The 22,928-nt window shown below is 32.7% G+C and overlaps 3 protein-coding genes and 1 non-coding gene across 5 annotated transcripts; 2 read left to right on the forward strand and 2 right to left on the reverse strand.

Moving 5' to 3' along the window:
* Positions 1–5,043: 5,043 nt before the first annotated feature.
* LOC25501628 (uncharacterized) lies at positions 5,044–5,729 on the reverse strand. The gene has a single exon (XM_013590940.3). The coding sequence runs from the start codon at positions 5,590–5,592 to the stop codon at positions 5,221–5,223; it is 372 nt and encodes a 123-aa protein (XP_013446394.1). The 5' UTR covers positions 5,593–5,729; the 3' UTR covers positions 5,044–5,220.
* A 1,877-nt stretch (positions 5,730–7,606) lies between these two features.
* LOC25501629 (auxilin-like protein 1) lies at positions 7,607–14,282 on the reverse strand. Of its 2 annotated transcripts, XM_039828559.1 has the most exons (9): positions 13,690–14,282; positions 11,031–13,309; positions 9,895–10,991; positions 9,747–9,819; positions 9,549–9,640; positions 9,396–9,461; positions 9,218–9,307; positions 8,753–8,929; positions 7,607–8,041 (listed from the first exon to the last, which is right to left on the reverse strand). In XM_039828559.1, exons 1-9 carry the CDS (start codon positions 14,058–14,060, stop codon positions 8,006–8,008), a joined length of 4,281 nt encoding a protein of 1,426 aa, XP_039684493.1. In that variant the 5' UTR covers positions 14,061–14,282; the 3' UTR covers positions 7,607–8,005. The 2 variants fall into 2 exon arrangements, with proteins under 2 accessions (XP_039684493.1, XP_024629586.1); XM_024773818.2 differs by having other exon boundaries at positions 9,895–13,309; positions 13,690–14,280.
* Positions 14,283–20,539: 6,257 nt separating this feature from the next.
* TRNAE-UUC (transfer RNA glutamic acid (anticodon UUC)) lies at positions 20,540–20,611 on the forward strand. Its single transcript has one exon. It is a non-coding gene; the product is annotated as a tRNA-Glu (tRNA).
* Positions 20,612–22,015: 1,404 nt separating this feature from the next.
* LOC25501631 (histone H1-like) lies at positions 22,016–22,548 on the forward strand. Its single transcript, XM_013590943.3, is given in 3 exon segments — positions 22,016–22,226; positions 22,328–22,396; positions 22,398–22,548. Coding segments are annotated over 3 exon segments (399 nt in total). The 5' UTR covers positions 22,016–22,025; the 3' UTR covers positions 22,527–22,548.
* The last annotated feature ends 380 nt before the right edge of the window (positions 22,549–22,928 follow it).

A 22,928-nucleotide genomic window follows, 5' to 3' on the forward strand; every position in this document is an offset into this window, starting at 1 on the left:
ATACAAAACAACTTATTCCGACCTCTTTTCAAAAAACAACTTATTCAAAACAGCTTATTTATGCAAAACAACTTATTACGACCTCTTTTTCAAAAACAGCTTATTCAAAACAACTTATTTATCCAAAACAGCTTATTAGGATCTCTTTTTAAAAAATAACTTATTCAAAACAGCTCGTAATATGCTGTTTTGGATAAATAAGTTGTTTTGAATAAGTTATTTTGGAAAATAGATCATATTAAGCTGTTTTGCATGAATAAGTTGTTTATGAAAAAGAGGCCGTAATAAGCTGTTTTTCATAAAAAAAAGCTGTTTTGAATAAGCTGTTTTTTGAAAAGAGGTTGCAATAAGCTGTTTTGCATAAATAAGATGTTTTGAATAAGTTATTTTTTGAAAAGAGGTTGCAATAAGCTGTTTGGCATAAATAAGATGTTTTGAATAAGTTGTTTTTTTGAAAAAGAGGTCGTAATAAGCTGTTTTGCATAAATAAGCTGTTTTGAATAAGCTGTTTTTGAAAATGAGGTCATAATAAGCTGTTTTGGATAAATAAGTTGTTTTGAATAAGCTGTTTTTGAAAAAGAGGTCGTAATAAGCTGTTTTGCATAAATAAGCTGTTTTAAATAAGTTGTTTTTGAAAAAGAGATCGTATTAAGCTGTTTTTGCATAAATAAGCTGTTTTTAATAAACTAATTTTTTTAAAAGAGGTCGTAATAAGTTGTTTTGAATAAGTTGTTTTTGAAAAAGAGGTCGTAATAAGCTGATTTGGATAAATAAGCTGTTTTAAATAAGCTGTATTTGAAAATGAGGTCGTAATAAGGTGTTTTGTATAAATAAGTTGTTTTGAATAAGCGGTTTTTGAAAATGAGGTCATAGTAAGCTGTTTTGTATAAATAAGTTGTTTTGAATAAGCGGTTTTTGAAAATGATGTCGTAATAAGCTGTTTTCAATAAGCTGTTTTTGAAAAAGAGGTCGTAATAAGCTGTTTTGTATAAATAAGTTGTTTTGAATTAGCGGGTTTTGAAAATGGGGTCGTAATAAGTTGTTTTGTATAAATAAAAGTTGTTTTGAATAAGTTGTTTTTGAAAAAGATTGTAATAATTCAGTAATGTCTAAAATTGGAATTTTGAATTATTATGAGGGCAAAATTGTCAATTTGTATGTTTACCCCCCAATTTGGGGGAACTTTAAAATTGAACAAATGAAGCCCTTCAAAACCCCCAAAACCTTTCTCTTGTTTTTTTAAAACTCGCAAAGAAGGGTTTACCACTCCATAAGCCTTTCCTTCCCCTCCCCTCCCCTCCAAAACCCAACTCGCAAACAAAGCTTAAGGGACCAATGGATGAATGATGTAAGAATCCTTTAATGGAATATTAAAAGATAAGAATAAGTTGACGCGGGACTATAGTAGATCGGTGTGTAAGAGTTATACGGAAAGTTTTGTGAAAATAATTTGAGATTCGGTTATACGGAAGTCGTCGCTAGTACGAAGAAGAGGTTAAGAATGTGGTTGAGTGTTAATGGATCAATGTCTTCCTTCGATGGGTTTCACGTTCGAGTATACTAGCTAATTGAAGAAGTAAATTTATAGATGGAACCAAATTGTGGAAAGCAGGTTGTCCCATAAGAAACCGCAAGTGTAAATATAACTACGGACAAGAATGGATTAATTGGAATTAAGTCTCAAACCACCAAACATGTAACAGTTAGGGACATGTTTGAAAAGAGACGTGTGAAATTGAATTATTCACTTATTTATTTTAACAGGTGAATTTTTAATCAATATATTTATGACAAGAAAAATAGTAAGTAGTGTATATATATAATTATCATAGTGTTTGAATTGATTTATGGCAAATAAAGAAAAAAGGGAGTGTGAAGGTGCCTTAGAAAGGAGACAAAACAACAACCATAGGAGGAAGAGTCGTGAGGAGGTTGTCAGGGGCACATTTGCACGGGGTCTTCTTACTTTAACATAAAGTTTTCCTTTTATTTCTTGCTTTTCTTGTGATGACTATTTGATTTCATTAGCTGAATCAATCAAAGTTATGCATTTTGTCCAAGTAGCGTAGGTGAAATCCAAATGTGAATCTATATTTTATACCAACCAAAATGTTGTTGATATCACGGTTGTTAGAACTTAGAAGAAATAGCAATTGGCTGTACTGTACATATTAGGGGCCACAATGCCTTAGTAAATGAGAAATGATATCTGTACAACCATTTTTATACAACTTTCTCTCTTATACTCACATTATCTTCTTATTCTCTCTTCCTTTTTCTCTTTTTATTGTTTTTGACTAATGAAAAGAGAGCACAACAAGATTGTCTCAAAATTGTAGCAAAAAAGTTGTTTAAATATCATTACTCTAGTAAATTCAAGTAAAGTTTGCAAAGAAGAAACATGATAACTTTTGAGAAATAATATTTATAGTAACAGAGAAATAAATAATTCTTTAAAAAAAAATTAAATAATATTTGTACGGTTATTTAAAAAAAAATGTACAACTATTTTATTGCTGAGACAACTCTCTTTCTCTTATACATTGTGTTTTTACTCTTTATTGTTGTTGTATTTGTATCAATACATATATTATTATATTTTTTGTTGCACCATAAGTTGTCTTAAGAATTATTTTGTCTTAAAAATTATTGTTCAAATAGCATACTTCATTGTAGTAATAAATAGTCTTTTGATTATTTCAAAAAAAATAATGTTACGGTTGTGATATAGTTAGATATTAATTAGAGTTGGTTTGAAAGTTTAATATTTAGGTATTTAGAAGTTAGTTTGCTTAGTTCCTATAAGTCCTAGCTTAAGTGGCAAAAATGTCAAAATTATTAAGTCGTACGTCATGATCGGGGTTTGAACTCCGATACCTCCACTTTGTGTGTGTGGGTTTATGATGGCTTTGTCATCTCGTCTATCTAAAAAAAAAAGAATAAACAATATTCATTTATTCAAATTGATAGAGTACATCGATACAATTCAAATCCAAAGTCGCTAAAAACAAAAATGATGAATTTGCGAACAAACTCACAACAACCATATTAATAGCATAAAACGGCAAAGTACCTATGGCTACAAATATGACTATATTCAAGTCTCCAGAATACTCATGTCTCCAGATCTGCAAAGTTGACGACGCAAAAGTCATTGATCGGATCTGCACTTGCTCAAAGTTAATCTTTCAACCTGAATCAAATAAACACCGCATTAAGATGGGAAAATCAAAAACACATCGCACAAAGACGGAAAATCAAAACAAACAGAGTCACGACGAAATCACAAAAATAAACGAAAGAAAACTGAAAATATGTGGAAATCTCTTATTTAATTATGATATAAGGAAAAACAACTCGAAGGGGTGATTCTTTGGTAGACAAGAAGAAGAAAAGGATGACGGCTAGGTTTTTCTCCATTTTCTTTATAAATATAGTTTTGAAAATATAAACAAAAAAGTGTGACATTAAATGAGTTCAAATCTTCTTTTTTTTGGTCAAATATTTAGTGGTTAGAGCTCACACATTTTAAATGTGGAGAGGTTGGGTGTCAAGAGTTCAAACATCGGCCCTGCATAAAATATGCAATATCTCTAATAATTGAGTTAAGCTCATGGCGATTTAAAAAAAAAAAATCAAAATGAACTAATCTTTTTTATTTACACCAAAATATTTTTAAAAAATTTAGTAAAGGAGAAAATTAATGGAGAGTGAAAAATGAAAGTTTTTTTCAAAAATAAATTAATCAACCTAAATTGATACGATAATATTGAAAATAAAAATTATTAGTATTCTAGGAGAGAGTGGCGGTGAATATAAGATGATCATATGCACCTATTCTCTCACAATTTGAATTCATCTCAATATATTTTGATCACTGCACATGATTGATGTTTATAAATACAAATCAAAACATGAGAGAGTAGTGTTATGAACGCTCTCTCTAACACTCATTTTTTTATTGAATAAAATTTATGTGGTTCATACTTCATAAATAGATAACACATAAAGTGACGAGATCCACATGGATTTTACTCAATAAAAAAGTAAGTTTATTACAAAATAAACATATATTGATGTTCTCTCTTTGTGTGAAAGTTATTGCAAAATAGACTCCCTAAAAAAACATTACCTTGAAAGTTGTGGATGCGTTAATAGTTGTCGATTATTTTGAATCTTCTCAACATTTGTTTGTTGACTGTGAATTTTTTTGGTAATATTTGAATTGAATTTTTACTCCTCCAATTCTAAATACATGTCGCATTCAATTATTTCACGCATGTCACTATACAATTTTGATCGTTAATATTTTTAATTGTCTATAGTAAAACATTATAAAATTTAACCTTTTGAAAATATTTATCGAGATAAATTGAGCATCTTACATACTAACATTTATATTTATATACTAGTTAAAATATATAGTTAAGGTAAGTCATGTGAATAGTGAATATTTAAAAAAAAATACACGTTTTTTTGGAATAGAGGGAGTAATTGGTTGGTGTTAGCAGTGCAATGTCAAATATTATGCCGGAACATGCTTAATCTTTTAGTGGCTGATGTTTTTCTCACGAGGTGCATCATGAAGTGATGCATTTGGATGGCTGGTCTGTTAGCTATTTGAAAAGCTCGAAATATCTTTATCTTTCAAGATAAATAACTTGTCTTAAGTAACATTGTAGAAACTATTAACTTGTAATATTGGTGGTGGCTTAAAATTCATGTCAATGTATTCAAGTTTGAACTTCATCAATAGTTACACGTCATATTATGTGTTTCAGATCATTGGCTTGAGTGTCATATTATATTGCTTTTGAACTTTTTTATGTTTTGGATGACTTCTAATTGTATTGTTTATCCTTGGCACTCTTTGTACCTTGGGTAGTTTTTCTTTAATATAATTTATTTATTGGTCTTTTCATAACAAAAACTAATATTTCTCATTTTTTAAAAATGCATAATTAGAAGTTACTTTCATCTTGTATAGTTTATTCTATACTTAATTCCATCAAAGAGAGACTAAATTATTAGAAACTAATGAAATTGAGAGTATGTTTGCAATTGAATCAAATTGATGAATAATATTAATAACAAAGGTACCAATCTTCCACCTCTTTTTAGGGTGTACTAACTAGACATGAGAATCCAAGACCAATTTCTTACAATACCAACAATATTCAGTGTACAAAGATTAAATTAATTCAAAGCAATCAAGCTGTATCACTTGTAATAGATAACTGGTTTATTGGAATTCAAATCCCACATGCCTCCTTCCTTAAGATACTCAATATACCTTGCAAATTCAGGTCTAGCTGTTGTTTTCTTTTTCCTACGAAAATCCAAGAAGTTGAGAAGTGGATGACTCTTCTTGCTACTATTACTATTAGCCTTCTTTGTAGGGTTTCTTTTTAGGTTTATTTCCCCAAAAGTTGAACCTAGAGTCATTTTTCTTGAAGTATTGGTTGCTCTAGAAGGCATGCTTGTACTTCTCTTGAACTCCTCATGCAAGAGTGTTGTGGTTGCAGATTCTTTCCCTAATCTCTCATACCTCCCATTTCCAAGGCCTCTCCGAGTTGTCATGGATCTAAACATGGCTGAACCCTGAACTTTTTTTTGTGAAAGATGAGATTATGATAGAAATATTAAGTGTGTGAAGAGGTGAAGAGAAAATGGTTGGTGAAGATTGTTGAGGAGTTAAACTTGGAGAAGAATAGCATAATGGATGGCTTTATATATGCATCTACAAGGTCAAGTTCAAGTTTGGTTTGCTAGTAGTTTGGACCATAGTGGTCTTTCTATTCTCAATAATGCAACATGTTTGAATGTTTAGTATATTCCTTAGTTATGTTGACTTTATCAACCTTCCTCACAAATTCTTTCAATAATATTGCCACGAAGGTACCATAAAAAGTTGTATCTCGTTCTTTCTATTTATTTATTAAGATGAAAATGACATTTCTGTTTTTTTGTTGTATACCAATCTTGATTTTCTCAGTCAAATCAACAACATCTGCCATTGTTTGTATTGCCTTCAAATGAAATGACAAATTAAATGAAACATTCGAATAAATTTATGATAGTGGAGGACAAGATCAACTGGAACAATAATAAAATTAAAATATATAATGTTTTAATGACTTGGTCTTGATTACTTCTACCTGCAATTTGTGAATATTATAAACGACCAAGATATATATTTTTTTAACAACAATCGTTATTTTTTTTGTTTGACAGAAACTAAGACTTGTTCATGATGACGTTGTAGATTGAAATAGTCAAAATTAAATCCATCTAAATGAGTTTAAGCCTTTAAGGAAAGGTGGACTCATTTGTGAATGTGAACAAAAATGTCTGTATTAACCATCCAACTGACCAAAGATGTATAACGATTTTTTTAACTACTGCTATAGCTTTCCTTTTTTTATTGATAAAAAAGAGTAGCAACTATAGCTATTTATGCGACTGCAGACAATTTGTTTTTATAAAACTTTCCTGCCACTTATTTGGACCCATTTTTTACTATATTGTTGGGTTTTGTGTTGTACATATTTGACCACATTGGTAGATGGGTCATGGTAGATACAAAATACAATTATTATTATTATCTATTTCAAAAAAAAAAAAAGTTTCTTTTAGGAATATTTTAAAAAAGTTGTGTAAGCAAACTAGCAATGAACATTTTGGCGTACTTTAATCCATGTAGTTGACTTCCCTTCGTTAGTTAAGACTTTTTTTTTTGAGTTGGTTGTTGCTGTTGTTATGCACACAATTCCCATGTTCATTTAACTATCTCCCCAGTCCTCTTGTTGCCTTGGTTATTCCCGTTCTAAGCTTCACAAGTAAAACCTCCGATATCTTACACGTGATCTATTGAATAATCAAGCTGATAGCAACCAATTACCTTACCTTGACCGCATCCAGCAACAAAGATTGTAGCTAATAAGTAAGCAGTAAAGACTATATGAACTATGAAGGAAGGATAAATAATTTCTTTCAAAAGTCACTTAAAAAAAGGATCTTCATTCTTCAGCACTCACAGTTCTATTGCTGTGTTAGCCAGTAGGATTTTTCAATCAGAAGAATAAAATGACTGTACTTACAAATCTTTATTTAACACTTTTGTCAACTGACAATGCACCCACCAATTAAAGTATCTTGCCAGACCAAATCTGGAACATTTAAAGTTGTAACAAACCAGTAGGGGACATTTCCAAGTGCTTTTGTCTCTGATCAGCACCACAAGTTGACATACTCATGCACTTTATACTTCATGCCAATCCAATAAAGGTTTTCAACTAACCTCCTACACGTAACCATTGTCCACACTCCACTCAAAGGTGCAGTATGAAACTCTACCGAACGATAAGGAACCCAACTTGATTTTCTATGGATGACCCAAAATTCATTCTGAAATGAGTAACCTGGTATGGAGTTGTGTTTTTTTCCTCAAGATCGGCAATTATCTCCTGGAGATTAGGGATCGTTTTGAGCACTGTAAAACTATAAACAATTTTAAGCTACAAACTATCCACTAACTTGTAACTAGTAGTTCAAACTTATTTTTGCTAAATGACATATTGTGCAATAACAATTTGCCAATCGTTAGTTTATGATTATGAGTTATTAAACATAAACACTAGCAGATGTATGTAGCACCATTCACTCAGCAGTTAGTTAACGTCTCAGTTCAGCGAGGATAGTCAAAGGAATGGTCGACAGTTTTGTCTAACTAAACTATTCGGTAACATCCACAAAGATTACAATATTTCGCGCAGATTGAAATGCAAGTCGGGTCATATATGCTTTCTCTATCTATCTATTTACTTGAATTTCTAGCCTCGAATGGGATTAATATTTTCTTACATTAAATATTTAAGAAATATTATTAGAGAACGTGGGACTATGAAAATAATTACTGACGTATTCAACTGTGGGTTGCCGCATCCACAAGGAAGATAACTACTAGCTTGAAAAGGGAGACGATTCAGAAACATAACAGGGTGCATTATCTTTCTTCGGAGTTGAATTTGCTCCATGCATCCTGAAAAAAAGGACACGAAATAAGGACAAAATGAGAGGCAGGTGATAATGGCCAATAAATAAATCTCAGATGTTCAACAACACTGTTTTATCATCCGGAAAACCCGTTACAGAGTACTGAAGCAATTGGATTCATAGTCAAACTAGACAAGTAATGAGTATACACAAAAACAAGTGGTGTTTTTATCTACCAATAGTCTGAATACAAGGAATGAGTACGGACCAAAGTAGTATTATAATACTTAATCTGCCTGAAATTCATAAAAATATATTATTATAATTCATATTGCAATAATTACGATTTATAAGTTCTCTTAATATTTTTTATTTGAGTTGAATTTTTATATTTTTAGTCGATGCTCCTTGTTTTTTTACATTTCATAGTTAATTTAAAAGATATAGAATACACCAACTTGCCAATTATAAGAAGCAAGAAACAAATCCTAGATGAATGAATATTTATCATTCAAGCTTGGATAGGAGGTTTAGAAAAAGGAAGATTAGCATGTGTCTGTGCGCTCTTGCGTCTGCATAGTTTTATACGCTGATATAATGTGCATGTGCACCCGATAGATTTCAAGTTCTGCAAAAGCATTATGGTTTGCTTTGCTGCAGTTAAACTATGATATAAAATAGTACCACAACCAAATTGCGTATGTACATGGTTAAAATAGATCAAAAAAATAGGTGAAAGACGGCATGCCAAACAAACCTTTAAGAGATCAAAAACTTTTTCACATATGTATTTGTGTTGAATACTTGCTCCACGTTGCTGTAATTTGTCGGGATGGACGCAAAGAGTGGCCTTCCTGTAAGCTTTCTTTGCAGCAGCAGAAGTAATAACATCTGTGAGTGGGATTGGCTGCCACCCACTGTCAGGCCCAAGGATCTGACAAAGTAGAAAAATCAGAAAAGAAGCTATGTATAGAGTCTTCCCTAAACTAATATTCAGCATAAGAACTGATAAATGTCTCAAACAGGAAAAAATAAAAAGAGGGGACATGAGGGAGTCATGAATATCCGGAATCAGGGTCAAGCAACCAATTGATTAAGATTCATTTGTTGAAGACCAACTCATTGGACCTTTAAATACTGTGAGCATAAGAAGTTGGGGATAAGGGAAGAGAGGAGAAGCATATGCAAAGTTATTTCAAAATTTCAGCATAGGAACGCCTACATATTGCAAGGTTGAAAGTAATGCACGCAGGTTTCCTTCTTTTCCACTTGACCACCTCCTGACTTCAGTATCCAGAGTCTCCGCTAATTTCTGCCAAGAGCAAAAGAATCAACAATCAATGAAACATGGACAACAACACAAAAACTTTAAAGAACAAATGTATAGATAGAGATGTTACAGTTCTCTCAGCTTGCTCCTTTTGAGCTTGAAGGTCACGCATGTTCTTTTCTTCCAAAGCTTTTGCCTAATATTTCCATAAAACTCATGTTATGATCATTTTATTACAACTACAATTTACATGTCAAAAATATCACAAGTTTGGAGATCTTACTGCACGGTCAGCTGTTCGACGACACCTCTCCAGTCTAGCTCTACATCTCTGAGCTGATTCGCCTTCTTCTGATCTTCCGGAAAAAGAGGAAGCTGAAAGCAAAGACAATAGCTGGTTAGTACTGTATCAAGTGGAAACATTAAAACATCCATTGGCAGTTTATAATAAAGCACTGCAGAGGTGTTACAGATCACATACCACCATTAACTGAATACGGATATCTGGAACCGGTGGCAGAGCTGAAGTTACGAAACTGTGAATCCAGCATATCCTGCAACTCCATTCATTAGAAATTCAGTAGGCAATTACGCTATTTAATCACTTACAGAGTTAAGAGGATACTTACTGAGGATGAGCCCTGTCTTCCATCATTTCTGGAAGAAATACCAAATTTATCAGATACAGATCTCTCTAATCTTTCTCTGGACCCAAATGCAGCTCTCTCAACCTTTACTTTTTCCATTGCACGCTCTCGAGCCTCTGCAGTTGCTCTTTCTACAGCAGCTCGTTCTGCCTTCAATCTGGCTTCTGCAGTTGCCTTATCCGTGTACGATTTGTCTCTAGCCTCAGCACAAGCCTTTTCAAGTCTTTCCCTGGCCTCAGCCAGTGCTCTTTGTCGAGCTTCAGCTGTTGCTCTATCAAACGCAGCCCTTTCTGCTCGTTCGCGACCTTCAGCATATGCTCTATCACGAGCCTCAAAAGTTGCTCTATCAACAGCCGCCCTATCTTTTTCTCTTTCCCTTTCCCTCTCAGCCTCCAGCATTGCTCTGTCAACAGCCATTCTATCTTTCTGTCTTTCCCTTTCTCTCTCCAACTCTTCTATCTTTCTGAGACGTTCTTTTTCCAACTCTCTTTCTATTTTTTGCTTTTCATCATCCTTATCTACTGAGGCAGGAGTTTTGCTAACACACTTCTCTTTACTTTTTGTGGAATGTGCTGCACAAGACCTTTGGGAAGTGTTGTGAACATTTACTTCTTCTTGAACTGCAGTAGGTTCGCCCACTGTTGTGTTCTTTATGTAATCATCACATGTGTTTACTTGGCTTGACGACTTCAAGTTCCTGCTTCCTTCCTGGTTTAGTGCAACATTCACATGATGTTGAATCGTTCTACTCTCACCCAATTCATGACCAATTTTCCTCTCTTGACTTCTAGAATCAAATTCCATTTGAGGGACTGCCTTAGCTTTCTCAGAGCATGCCTGTTCACTGCTAAAACAAAGTTCATCAGTGTTTCTCACGCTACAATCCACATTTCCTGATGGTGTCCCAGAGCCCGCTTCTTTTCCTTGGGACATTTCAAACAATGTTACTTTCCCACTAGCTCTTAATTTTTCAACCCCTACTTCTTCCAATTTCCTTCCACCAGTCTTGCAGTCTGATCTAGCTTCTCCAATTTTATGATCAGCAACAGGTTCTAGAGATACCCCTGGTTTTCGAATATTTTCTTCATGAATGGTGGATGAATGAGCTGCCATGAGATTTTCCCCATGCAGTGCTTTCCATGTCCCGTTGGTTTCTTTAGCAAACTTCATGCTCGTACCTTCTCTATTCACTTCCATTTGCTCCAAAGTTATATCAAACCCCTCATCCTTTTCACTACTAATAGCAACTTTGGGTGTCTTCTCAGATTGACCGCAATGACCATTCTCATTTGATATACCTAAAGTTCCATCCCCATCAGATGTTTGGTTTGAAAAACTCTCAGTTTCTTGTTTCATCTGAGCCTCATTTCCACTACGTCTTTCTAGCTCTTCAAGTCTATTTCCTTTTCCGTACTCATCAGAAACCATTCTAAATTTTCCTTTACTTTGATCTTTTACACATGCCTCGTTTTCCCCCCCATCAAATGCCTCTTTAGTTTTTGGCTTGTTCAAACCTGGTTCAAAGTCTTCTTCTCTAAGCCTCTTTTCATTCTCTACTTGCCCATGAGCGTGTTTTGGGCCTTCACCACTTTTTTTGTTTCTATAAGAACCTTTATGGCTTTTCTCATTTTCTTCACTTTCACATGCCTCTTTGAGTCCACTTCTGTTTTGTATCTGTTGTTTGGAGATGATTTCATTTTCTCTTTTGCAAGTTAAATTTTCTTCTGGCTTATCCAGCTTAATAGCTTCATTTGATCTTCCTTTAACTTTCTCAAGCTCCTCAGAATCCTGGGCTCTTTCCTTACTCTCTGCTGCTTCAGGAGCAAAAGCCTCTCTTTGAATATTTTCACTTTCTTTCATTATTTGAGACTGCTTGTGCTTTTTCACACCCAGTTGTTGCTCTCCATTTTGTTTTAGTTTCTTCTCATTTTCTTCAAGCTTCAAGCTGAACAGAACTTCACTTTGTTCTTGCCCATCAACCTCTTTTGATATCTCACCTTCCACTTGATTGGCTTTAGTTGCTTTCTTTTCAGTTTTTCCACGTTGGTGGGTCATTCTAATCTTCTCACTCTTTTCAAGCTCAAAAACTTCAGTAAATTCATCATTCCTCGCAGGCTCTCTCGACCTGCATTCCACATTGGATGATTTAGATCTCCTAATGGTTTTGCCCTGTTCGTAATCCCCTCTTGCTGCTTTAGACTTCTTCTTGTATTCATCAGGCTGATAACTTTCTAGATGTGCTTTTACCTTTTTGCATTCTTCTTGGACATTAGATGCTTCTCCTTCTTTCCTCCAATGCTCAAATGTTCTGGCATCTTGCACCAAACTCTTGGTATGGTTTATGGGATGAATTACCTTCTGAGATTCTTCTGTTCCCACCAATTCAAAAAAATCAGTTGCTTCTTTCCATGTCCCAACTCCAATACTTTGATCTGATTCTTGAGATGACCTGGATTCCTTCATGTGCTTTTCCTCAAACATGTTTAAATGTCTTCCCTTTTCTAATGGTTCTGGAATTACTGGAGCAGCCTTCCTAGCTTTCTGTCTTTCATCTGTGGCAGAATTTTTCATTTTGCCAGATCTCCGATCACAAGTTGCTGGCACTCTCTCATCATTCAAACTATTAAATCTAGCTATATTCTCGCTCATCTTTGCTTCATTTGATTTTACGTCAAAACTTGACTTTATGTTGCTTTCAGAACCTCTCTTTTTTCTACCCTTCAAATCTTTTGCCCTCCTAGCTTTTGCTTCTTGTCGGTCTGTGGCTTCTTTCACATCATAAGCAGATGAATTAATATCAACCTCCACATCAAAGAAAGGTGGCGAACCATCACCCAAAGTGTCTTCAGAATCAATCCGCTCATTGTTTGAATGAGATTCACTAGTGTATCCCTTGGTTGGATCTAACAAAGGTGGTGGCCGACAAGGGGGAGGCACTTGAGACGGTATAGTTCTGAGGCTGACGTCAGACACAGTTATGAACATCTCACTGGACTGAGAATCATTTCTGTTGCATCCATCATCCAGATCAAGATCACAACAGTGAATCTGTTCACCAGAAGTAACATTACATGAACGCGATGTCATCTTCTCGTGATGATTTCTCTTTCCCCTGCCTGCATTAAATTCCATATCAAGGTCAATATCATCCACAACCTGCAAGGATGGATCAGACCTACAAAAGACCATGGTTTCATCAACTACACGGGTAACACCAGGAACAGCATGCAACTGAGTTGCGTGAGCTTTCCCCTTTGACGTATCTTCATTGCTTGTACCATTGACCTTATTATACGAAATGTTGAACTCGGTATTTCCATCAACAGACTGGAAAACACCTTGATTATATCCAAAATTGCCCAAGTCTCCTGAGAACGAATCGGTTTCTTCTGGACTCCTACAAATGATGGAAGAATACGACTAAATTATTGCACTTCGCAACATCATATTCCAATTTTAGTAAATTAAAATAAATTTTGAACAAAAATAATACTCAAAGCAAAGCAAATAAAAAAATTAAACAAATAATGTATGAAAAAACTTATAATATTTTAGAAAGCGTTGATTGGTCGCCATTAACCTAAACACCTCAACCTCGACATGAAACTAAATTCACAGATTATAATAGTAATAATAATCTAAAACTAGAGTAAAAAATACGCTTAAGAATTTTCAATTCGCTTTTAAAAAAAACCGTTACACAAAAGGATCATGCATTTCATCAAAAACTCATAAATAAAACGGTAACATTAAAACCTCGATCGCATATATACATACCAAACTTCATCATCTTCTTCATCAGAATCACCTTCACGAAACAAGTCTTCATGCGAGGACCAAAAATCGAGTCCACCGGAGCCACCAAAAACCTCAGCATAGTCAAAAGCGTTTCGCCGGAAGTCAAACAAAATCTCACCGGCGTCAACCGCCGGAAGATCCAACACCGGAATGGAAGAAGAGCGTCCGGCATGAAAGCTTGCGAAAATCTCGCCGTAGTCTTCAAACCGCGGTGAGATGGAGGAACCGGTGAACTTCGGAGGACCACCGTAAACGTCGTCGTATAGAGAACCGTTGGAGGTGAGTTTCTTGGGAAGCGCGAGAGAGACTTTGTTTGGTTGGTGGTGACGAGAATGCGTTACACTTTCCATTGAAGAAAATGTTGTTAGGTTAGGGTTAAAGTTTCTCTCTCTTGTTTTGTTTTGTTTCTCTCTCTAGGTTGCTATGGCTGTTTTGGGTGTGAGTGCAGACACTACTACTGTGAAAGCGTCAGAGGAGGAGGACGAAAGAAGAAAAAATGAGTGAAGAAATTGAAAATGGAAAAAAGGTGGTGGTGGTGAAGACGTGGAAATTACTTAATTGGGCTTATGTTTTTTGTTTTTTTGTTTTTCTCTAACGAATTTTTTATTTTCGAAAATAAACGTTATGCGATGTTGTACAGACAGCGATTTTTGTTCTTTTTTGAGATTATACTAGACCGAATTTGTGAAGTTAAAAATGGAAAAATAAAAAATAAAAAAATGATTGAGGTAAAAAGACAATCAAGAAGTATTTAAGTGTAAACATTAATAGAATAGAATTCATTAATGGAATGGAATCATTATAATTATTAAAAATGAAATTAGTTAAATAAAGAAATGAATGAAAGGTATAGCCGGTGACTACGCGGGAAAGAGAAAGAGTTGTTGAGGCCAGCGTCAACGAGACGGAGACATCCTTGGTATGAGTACTTTTTTAACGTTTGAGAATAATAATTAATTAATAGTATTAATTATTAATTATATAAAACGCATAAGCCATAAAGTGCTTCCAATGTCTTACATATACATAAATCACAAACTTGTCTGTATTTGAAGTTGAACTAGTGCTGGTTAAATATTATGGTGGGTCAGATTCACGGTGTACTAAAGATTTTGAAAATCAAGTTCAAATAAAATTGTGTTTCAAAGTTTAATTTTGGACTCAAGAACACTGTTAATACTTCTAACGGTGATTTTTGAACAAATACTTAAAAAAAAAAAAAAAAAAATGGAATGGCAGTCTGATTTAAAAGTGAATCAAGTTACTTTCTTTTGAAGTCATCCAACGGGATTTTAAAATATTCACCAATCGATTGCAATTATTGTAAGAGGATGTCCGTTCACTTTTCCTAATAAATAAAATTCTTTGCACATCTGGATCTGTTTAAAAAAAAAATTATTGAAAAAAATTATTCTGCATTATGTTATCTAACTAAGCTCCAAATTAAGTTCTAAAAATACAACAGATTAAATCTATTAAACATTTTTTTTCATTTATTATGATCTTATCTTACTTGAATGATTAATTTTTACAATTGCATGAAGAAAATAAATGATTCATAAAACAAATGAATGAGAAAAATAAGGATGTTCTTTTTGACGGGAAACAAAAAACAATGTCCTTGGTGGTGGGAGAATCTGGGGATCTTATGTTAGTGCTATGAGACAAAAGCGAGTTCGTAACACTTGTTTGAAAGGATCCAAATTAAAGCGCGACCCACTCATACGTAAGAGCGGAATTTCCTCCGTGTAGTTAGAGTTGATAATAAATTAGTGTGGGAGATAGTGTATAACTTCCTATGATTCTTTATTAAAAAAAAATCAATTATTTAATCAAATATTCTATCACGATTTTATTGTAGTACTAGTTTTTCACGAGTTTATACTTCAAATAAGTTTTTTTTTTTTAAGGGACTTCAAATAAAGTTTGATGCTCTAACGTATCAATTTTCTCACATTTTTTTCGTCAAATTTGTTGCAATTTTTAGAATATTATTTATATGTCAAAAGTTATATTATCGTACTGATCATATGTTACTATGTTGTCATTTCTTAAATAATTTATTTGAGCAATTATTTACTGAGTTATTGCAAATAACTATTATTAAAGCATATTTAAATTGCTTACTAAGTCAAGGTTGTTACCATTTCTTCACAACGTTGACTTTGAGCTATTATTATGTCTTTATTCTAGCATGACTAAGCAGGTACTTAAAACTTCTTTTCACGTGTGAAAACAAATAAGTTAAGCACTATTCTTCTCAAGTTTTTTGATTAGTAGCAACAAAAATTAAAACCGATACCTCACAACTTTGTTTTCTTCTCCTTCAATTTTCTAATTCCTGAATAAACATCTACCTGATAAATTTATAGTTCTTGTTGTTCTGTTACCTCCATCACTAGGAGAAGGACCTACTGTATCGTGGGGAGTTTGCGCATATTGAGACGGATAAATTTCTTCAAGGTGTTATTTGAAGTTGCGGTGGCTGCAGTGTTATTCGAAGTTGCGGTTGCTGTGTGTGTTGCGGTTGCTGGTTACACATCAGGTACAACAATTTTTTTTTTCCACATTTTAACTTTAATTATCCTAATTATAAAATTAAATATTAATTAAAATAAAGTTAAATAATCTATGAACAAAATTAAATATGATGTAGTCATACAAATTAAATATGTTATAATGTTATCAACATTGCTTGCTTCCATGTCCCCTACCCAACTTAAAGAATTTTCTTCCCTCTTCAACTCAATCACACTGTCTCTTCTTCTATTTTTCAACAAGTGTTCCCTTCAACAATTCATTTTTCAGTTCCAATTCCAATTTGTGGTAGTACCAGTGATTTGTGAAAAGAACGTATTAAGTGACAACGAATGGGATTCAAAGTCATGAAGTGGTGGAGTAGCAACGGACAACGACGCATAATGAAGAAATAGACCGCCGAGAACATCTCTGACAACTAGCACCGAAAACAATATATACCTAAAAAAAGATCCATGTTTTACACGCTTGAGGCTAAAACCTACTTTATTGTAATTCAAATTCAAAATGTCATGTCTCTTATTCTTATTTTTGTTATCACAATTAAATTTGAGGATATGAGCAATGAATGAGAAAGTGGGGAAAGGGTGGGGACTAGAAATTTAGAGAATGGATTAAATAAGGATTACGATTTTTCATTATTTTTATTCAAGTTTGATATATTATACAATATTCATATCAATTTATCAATTAAGTTCACGTGACAAAGATCTTTTAGCTTTATAAAAGATATTAAAATACATCTATGATAAATCTTGATTTTACCATACAATGAAATTCTACACAGCTGAAGACATTAATCTTTGCGATTGAGTTCATAAATTTATCGACCAAAAAAACATCTCATACTCTCATCCGGTGCAAATGCAATGTCCTTTCAAGTTTCAAGTCAACATTGTGCTGAAAGCAACCATTTCACCAAAGTGGAGCCCATTAATTCCCACCCACTTAGATATGGCTCTGCCTTTATGATGACATCTATTCGAGATAGTTATTCGGCTTCAAGTTTAAATACTGGAATAATGCGTCTCTATCACAGTCTTATTCTCAAGGTGATACTCCAAGATTGATTGAGTTCATGCACATATGCCAGTTGCATTACAATCTTAACGATCTTGTATTGCAAACATTGCCCAACCAACCACTAGCTCTACGTTTCAATTACCATCACATTTAAAGTTCCTTGTCTTATCTCATCCTACTTGAAATTATACAAAAGGTTCCTCATAATTAAAATTGGTTTTTTCCTTCTCATGCCCCTAGTGTTTCTATGAACTACAAAATCAATTAGGAGGAGCACACTTTCAGATCTCAAGTCAGTACCATCAAACCAATCTAACTCAATTAATGTTCAAAAGACTTGTCAATTAAACTTCATTTTCTGTGCTAGGTACCTGAGTTGAGTATACACTATCCATAAACCTTTTCAAAGGAATTGAATAATTCTAACATTATAATTCATAATCATATCAATCAATCTTTGTTGAAAGGAAAAGGCATACACCGAATCTTCAAATTATAAGGTTGGATTTCCAAGTTTATTTTAGGGAGAGTAGACCAAAATTTGTCTAAATGACAGGGGAGGGGGTAAACACCATTTAACCCTAAGTGGGCGTTTGTTTGAAGGTTGAAAATTTCACTCATGGGAAAAACCTTTCCTCGAAAACAATGATGGGCATCTTATTCTTGGGTATTCTTTAAAATTTGGATTTGGTAAATAATTGTCAGATTCATGGGAATTATTTGTGATAGTGGTTATATGAGCAGTTATTTCAATTTTATTACTATTTACATGGGAACCTTTTATTCCCATCCACTTCCTTGAAAATAAAAGTATGGATAAGTGGAAGTTATTATTTTGCTAGGAATTTTTTATTTTAAGGAGTCAAATTTTGAACTTTGTAACAAACATAAGAATCTATAATTACAACCTCCATATTATGAAAATAACTTTTTAAATCAAATTAGGGATTGTTCATCTTGAGCTGCTCTCGATCGAAATTGAAGAATTCAACCTTTCTCCATTCAATCTTTATCGTGATCTTTTTGTAATTTGTAATGAATGACTCATTCATAATTGACCAAAGAATTACTGTCTTGGTATCGAGAACCCTCAACAATCAAAATTATATCATAAATCAGTTGGTCAAGTACAACTTTTTCGCCAAAACAAATAGTAAACTAAATTGACAAAAGGCCATTCTCCAAAATGGAATAAAATTTAGTTATCCGACATTCCCTTTTTTCCCATAATAATAATTTTCTGTTATAGAACATTTGTGTATCTTCTTTTTGACACTTTGGTGAATGTTTGTCTCCATATATATAGCCCAAAATTGTTGGCAATAAAGGCAGCATTGTTTTAACTTCAAATTGGATGCTCTCTTTCAGTTTTTTCTTTCTCTATATTGCAAAAAATAAAATGCAGGAGGATAAAAAATGAAGAAGTAATAAAGAGAAAAATAAATGATTAGATTTAAATTATTTAGACTTAATAATTTTATAAATGATGGGTTGGTACAGAATATTGGAAATTTGAAATCAAGAGAAATCATGATAAGAGATACAAAATCCAATAAAGGTTAAGGCAAATACCAAATCCAAAGAAAGGTGTGGCTGATTGGGTCCATATGTCTTCTACTTTATATTGAATCACGTCTACCAGTAAGCTTGTATTCGTATACCCATCAGTCATCATTCTACCACTTAATAATAATACTACTCAATTCCTTCCTTCAAAAAAAATAAAAAATAATACCACTCAATTCCTCTAAATTCTTTCTTCAATGATGCAAATACTAATCAATATACCTCACTAGCTCATCCACCACATTTATTTGTATTTATATTATATATTATTTATAGCTAAATGCAAAATATAAAATATATCTTTTGAGAGGAGTAAAGTATAATACTACTATTTATTAATCAATGCTTCCACAATATGCCTTGTATGTTTCGCACGAGTGAATGTCCCAGAACGTGGTTGCCGCATGCCTATTGCGCCTTAATTTGAAAAACAAACATTCATTCTCTTGTGCGGACAATTATATTGCAATTGCATAATCCAATGACTCTAATGAAGTGTAACTACCTTACTATGTATAAATAAATATGAACTAACTAAATCTTACCCTTACCAATGTATGAACCCCAGTCGATAAGAAGTTAGTTCAAATCCTGCAATAACGTGAGTTTAATTTCAGTTGTCAGCGACAAAATTTTGTTGACGTATAATATCTAAATATTTATACAAAACGCTTTCTGAACTTTGAGGTCATAAAATGTTAGTCTTGGAATAATTTAGGGTTCGTTTGTTACATATTAAATTAAAAATAATTTTGACATAAAATAATTTAGATATTATTTTTATAGATTTTATTAAAAATTAAAATCTATTTTGTGTTTGTTTACCGTAGTAAAAAACACTTTTTTAAATAAATAATTTAGTTTGTTTGAATACAACTATATAAAATGGATTTTTCTCAACAAAATTATTTCAATATTTTGAATCATATTTTCTCTCTCCTAAAAAAAAAATCTATTTTTTGATAAGCTATTTTTAACAGCTTCTCATTTGAAGCTGTTTTTAGATTCTAAATTTCTTAAAAAACTAGAACAAATGAATGCAATACTCTTATAAGTGATTTTTTTTTATTTTAAAAAAACATTTTTTTCTTAACAAGACTATAACAAACGGACTCTTATAACTTACCAAACTCATTGTTTATTTGAGAATTATATATTCAATGTAATTTTGTTTAATGTGTAAAAAGAAAGTGAAATTTTGTACAATTTATCGAACTTTTTCAAAGGAAATGCATTATTATTATTATTATTATTTTTAGATAGAAAAAAGGAAAAGGAAATGCATCATTTCAATTGAATTGATTAGAAGTTTAAATTATTGGGATCATGCATTAGCCCCTTGATGCTTCCTAAGTAAGTTATTCTATTTCACTTTCTTTTCATTATAGTAAAGTACTAATCAAGCAGATTTTCTATTCCAGGGAGAGGAGGAGGAATTCTCTTTGGGGACATTTTAAGGAAAACATTATTAAGGGAGATGGATAATAATGACTTAACATGTGGCCTTGTTTTGTTCAATACCATGTCAACACGTAACAATAAAATGATTGAAATGTTATTCAGCCAAAAATAATTATGAATCATTAAATTTCTTTGTCAACCATGGTGCTCCAGGAGTGGGATACCACTTCCTTTCATTAATTAAAACAAAACGATTGAAATAGAAGTATAGATACTAAAATGTAAGCCACTTAACATCAATTCCATTGTCGTCCAGCGGTTAGGATATCTGGCTTTCACCCAGGAGACCCGGGTTCGATTCCCGGCAATGGAAATCATTTTTAATTTTGATTTTTTTGGTTTAATCCTTAATGTTTTAACTTTTAAGCGACTAAATACTGTTTTCTCTTTGGATCCGAAAGTTGGTTTCTTCATGGGATTGAGCTCATAGAAAATACTTCATTAAATTATTTGTCCAATTTTGTGTAAAAAAGTTATAATGCTACAAAAAGATATATTATTCTGCTTATAACACTTATTAGATGATGAATGCCAACATTTATTTTCTAACAATTTCTCTGGTGATTACTAAATTGAAGAGTGATCGTTAAAGATAATGTTGAAAATAGAGTGTTGATAATATTTATATTATTATTATTATATACTCTATCTGTCACTTGATATTTGACTCATTAATATATTACATACACTAGATAATCAAATATATATGTTTTGTTCATGATATGTTACAACCTATTGGTTTAACCATGAGAAAGTTTTATGTGAAATCCTGACTTCTAATTCATATCACTACATTCTCCTTTGTGTATGTTTATTTGAATATGTGTCGACGAAACCATCAATTAATGTCCCTATCAAATATTGTGTATGTTTATTGTAGAATTTTTTGTTATTCTTGTAGTTTTTTTTTGTTCTTATTTACTTGTCATTTTAAAATTGGGTTAAATACGTTTTTAGTCCTTACAAAATCAGGAGTTTTTAGTCCTATAAATTTTTAATAGTAATTTTAGTCCTCTAAAGTATTGTAGTTTGTAAGAATAGTCCATATTTTAAAAACTTTTTACAAAAAATAGATACTTTTGGTCCTCCAAAATAGTCCTTATAAAATGCAATTAGGGACTAAAAGTGAATAAAATTTTGGCTTATTTGATCTATTGGTCCCTTAAATAATTTCAAGTTTTCATTTTGGTCCCACAATTAATAAAACGTACGTTTAAGTCCCTCAGGTTTTCCTCCGTTTACCAAATAATAAATCGCGGCCGTTAAGTTTAACTCCAAATGTCTATGATGGATCAACCTTAAAAATGGTTCATCGTAGACCTTATTAATTTTGTTAATTTTAACCATTCGATCTATTTATCATAAAAGAGACCGTTAGATCTTCACAGAAAACAAATAATTACCAAAATGTCCTTGTCATATCTTCATCTTCTTGTTCATGATCTTCATAAAAAAAATCGAGCAACAACATAGCGACTTAAACAATAATAACATCAACAACATCATCATCAATTCAACAGCAACATCATCACCATAAACCCAGAAATTCAGAATCATCATCAATTCAACAACAACATCATCACCATCGATCAAAATAAACCATCTGCACATCTATATGTTTTTTTTTTCCTTTTCAATTTGTTCTTATTTCAACACTATCATTTAATTATTTAAAAGCAAGACAACAAAATTTAAGAAACAAAGCAAAATAATTCAATTTTGTTAACATGGCCACAGAAGAACCAATCGTTGCGGTGGAACCCGTTCCCGAACCAATCATCACTGTCGAACCTCCAGCATTGGAGAAAGATCAGTTCGAACCAAAGGTTGCTGAAGCAGAGAAGAAGACGAAGAAAGTAGCGAAGGAATCCAAACCTAAGAAAGCTTCCAAACCACGAAACCCTGCTTCTCATCCTACTTACGAAGAGGTTCGTTTCAATTCTCAATTCACTCCTTTCTAATTCTTAGTTTTGTTACGAATTATAGTTTCAATTGGATCTAATTTTTTATTGATTTGAACAATTTGCAGATGATTAAGGATGCAATTGTATCTCTGAAGGATAGGACGGGTTCAAGCCAATATGCGATTGCAAAATTCAATTGAAGAGAAACACAAACAGCTTCCATCAAATTTCAAGAAATTATTGTTTCAGAGTTTGAAGAATGTTGCTTCTGGAAAGCTCGTTAAGGTGAAAGGTTCATTCAAGTTTGTGGAAGGGATTACGTGATTGGCTTAGAAGAGTTTATGAGATCTAGTTTTTTGATAAAAAATAAAGTTGAGCTTTTAATATTTAATAATTTTCTGGGTTTTATATGGATGAAGATGAAGGTGTTAGAAGATAACAATGAAGATGAAGAAAAAGAAAAAAAGTTAAGTGGTGATGGTTCAACGTAAGATAAAATACACCTACGCAATCCAGCGGTCCTCCTTTTAAAGAAAAGATCAAACGGTTTAAATTAAAATAATTAATAGGATCTATGGTGGACCACTCTTAAGGTTGATCCACCATAGACATCATTTGAGTTAAACTTAACCGTGAGGATTTATTTGACAAACGGAGAAAAAATTGAGGGACTAAAAGGTACGTTTTATTAATTGTGGGACCAAAATGAAAACTTGAAATTATTTG

The sequence above is a fragment of the Medicago truncatula genome, chromosome 8 (assembly GCF_003473485.1).
Source record: "Medicago truncatula cultivar Jemalong A17 chromosome 8, MtrunA17r5.0-ANR, whole genome shotgun sequence".
NCBI classification, from domain to species: domain Eukaryota; kingdom Viridiplantae; phylum Streptophyta; class Magnoliopsida; order Fabales; family Fabaceae; genus Medicago; species Medicago truncatula.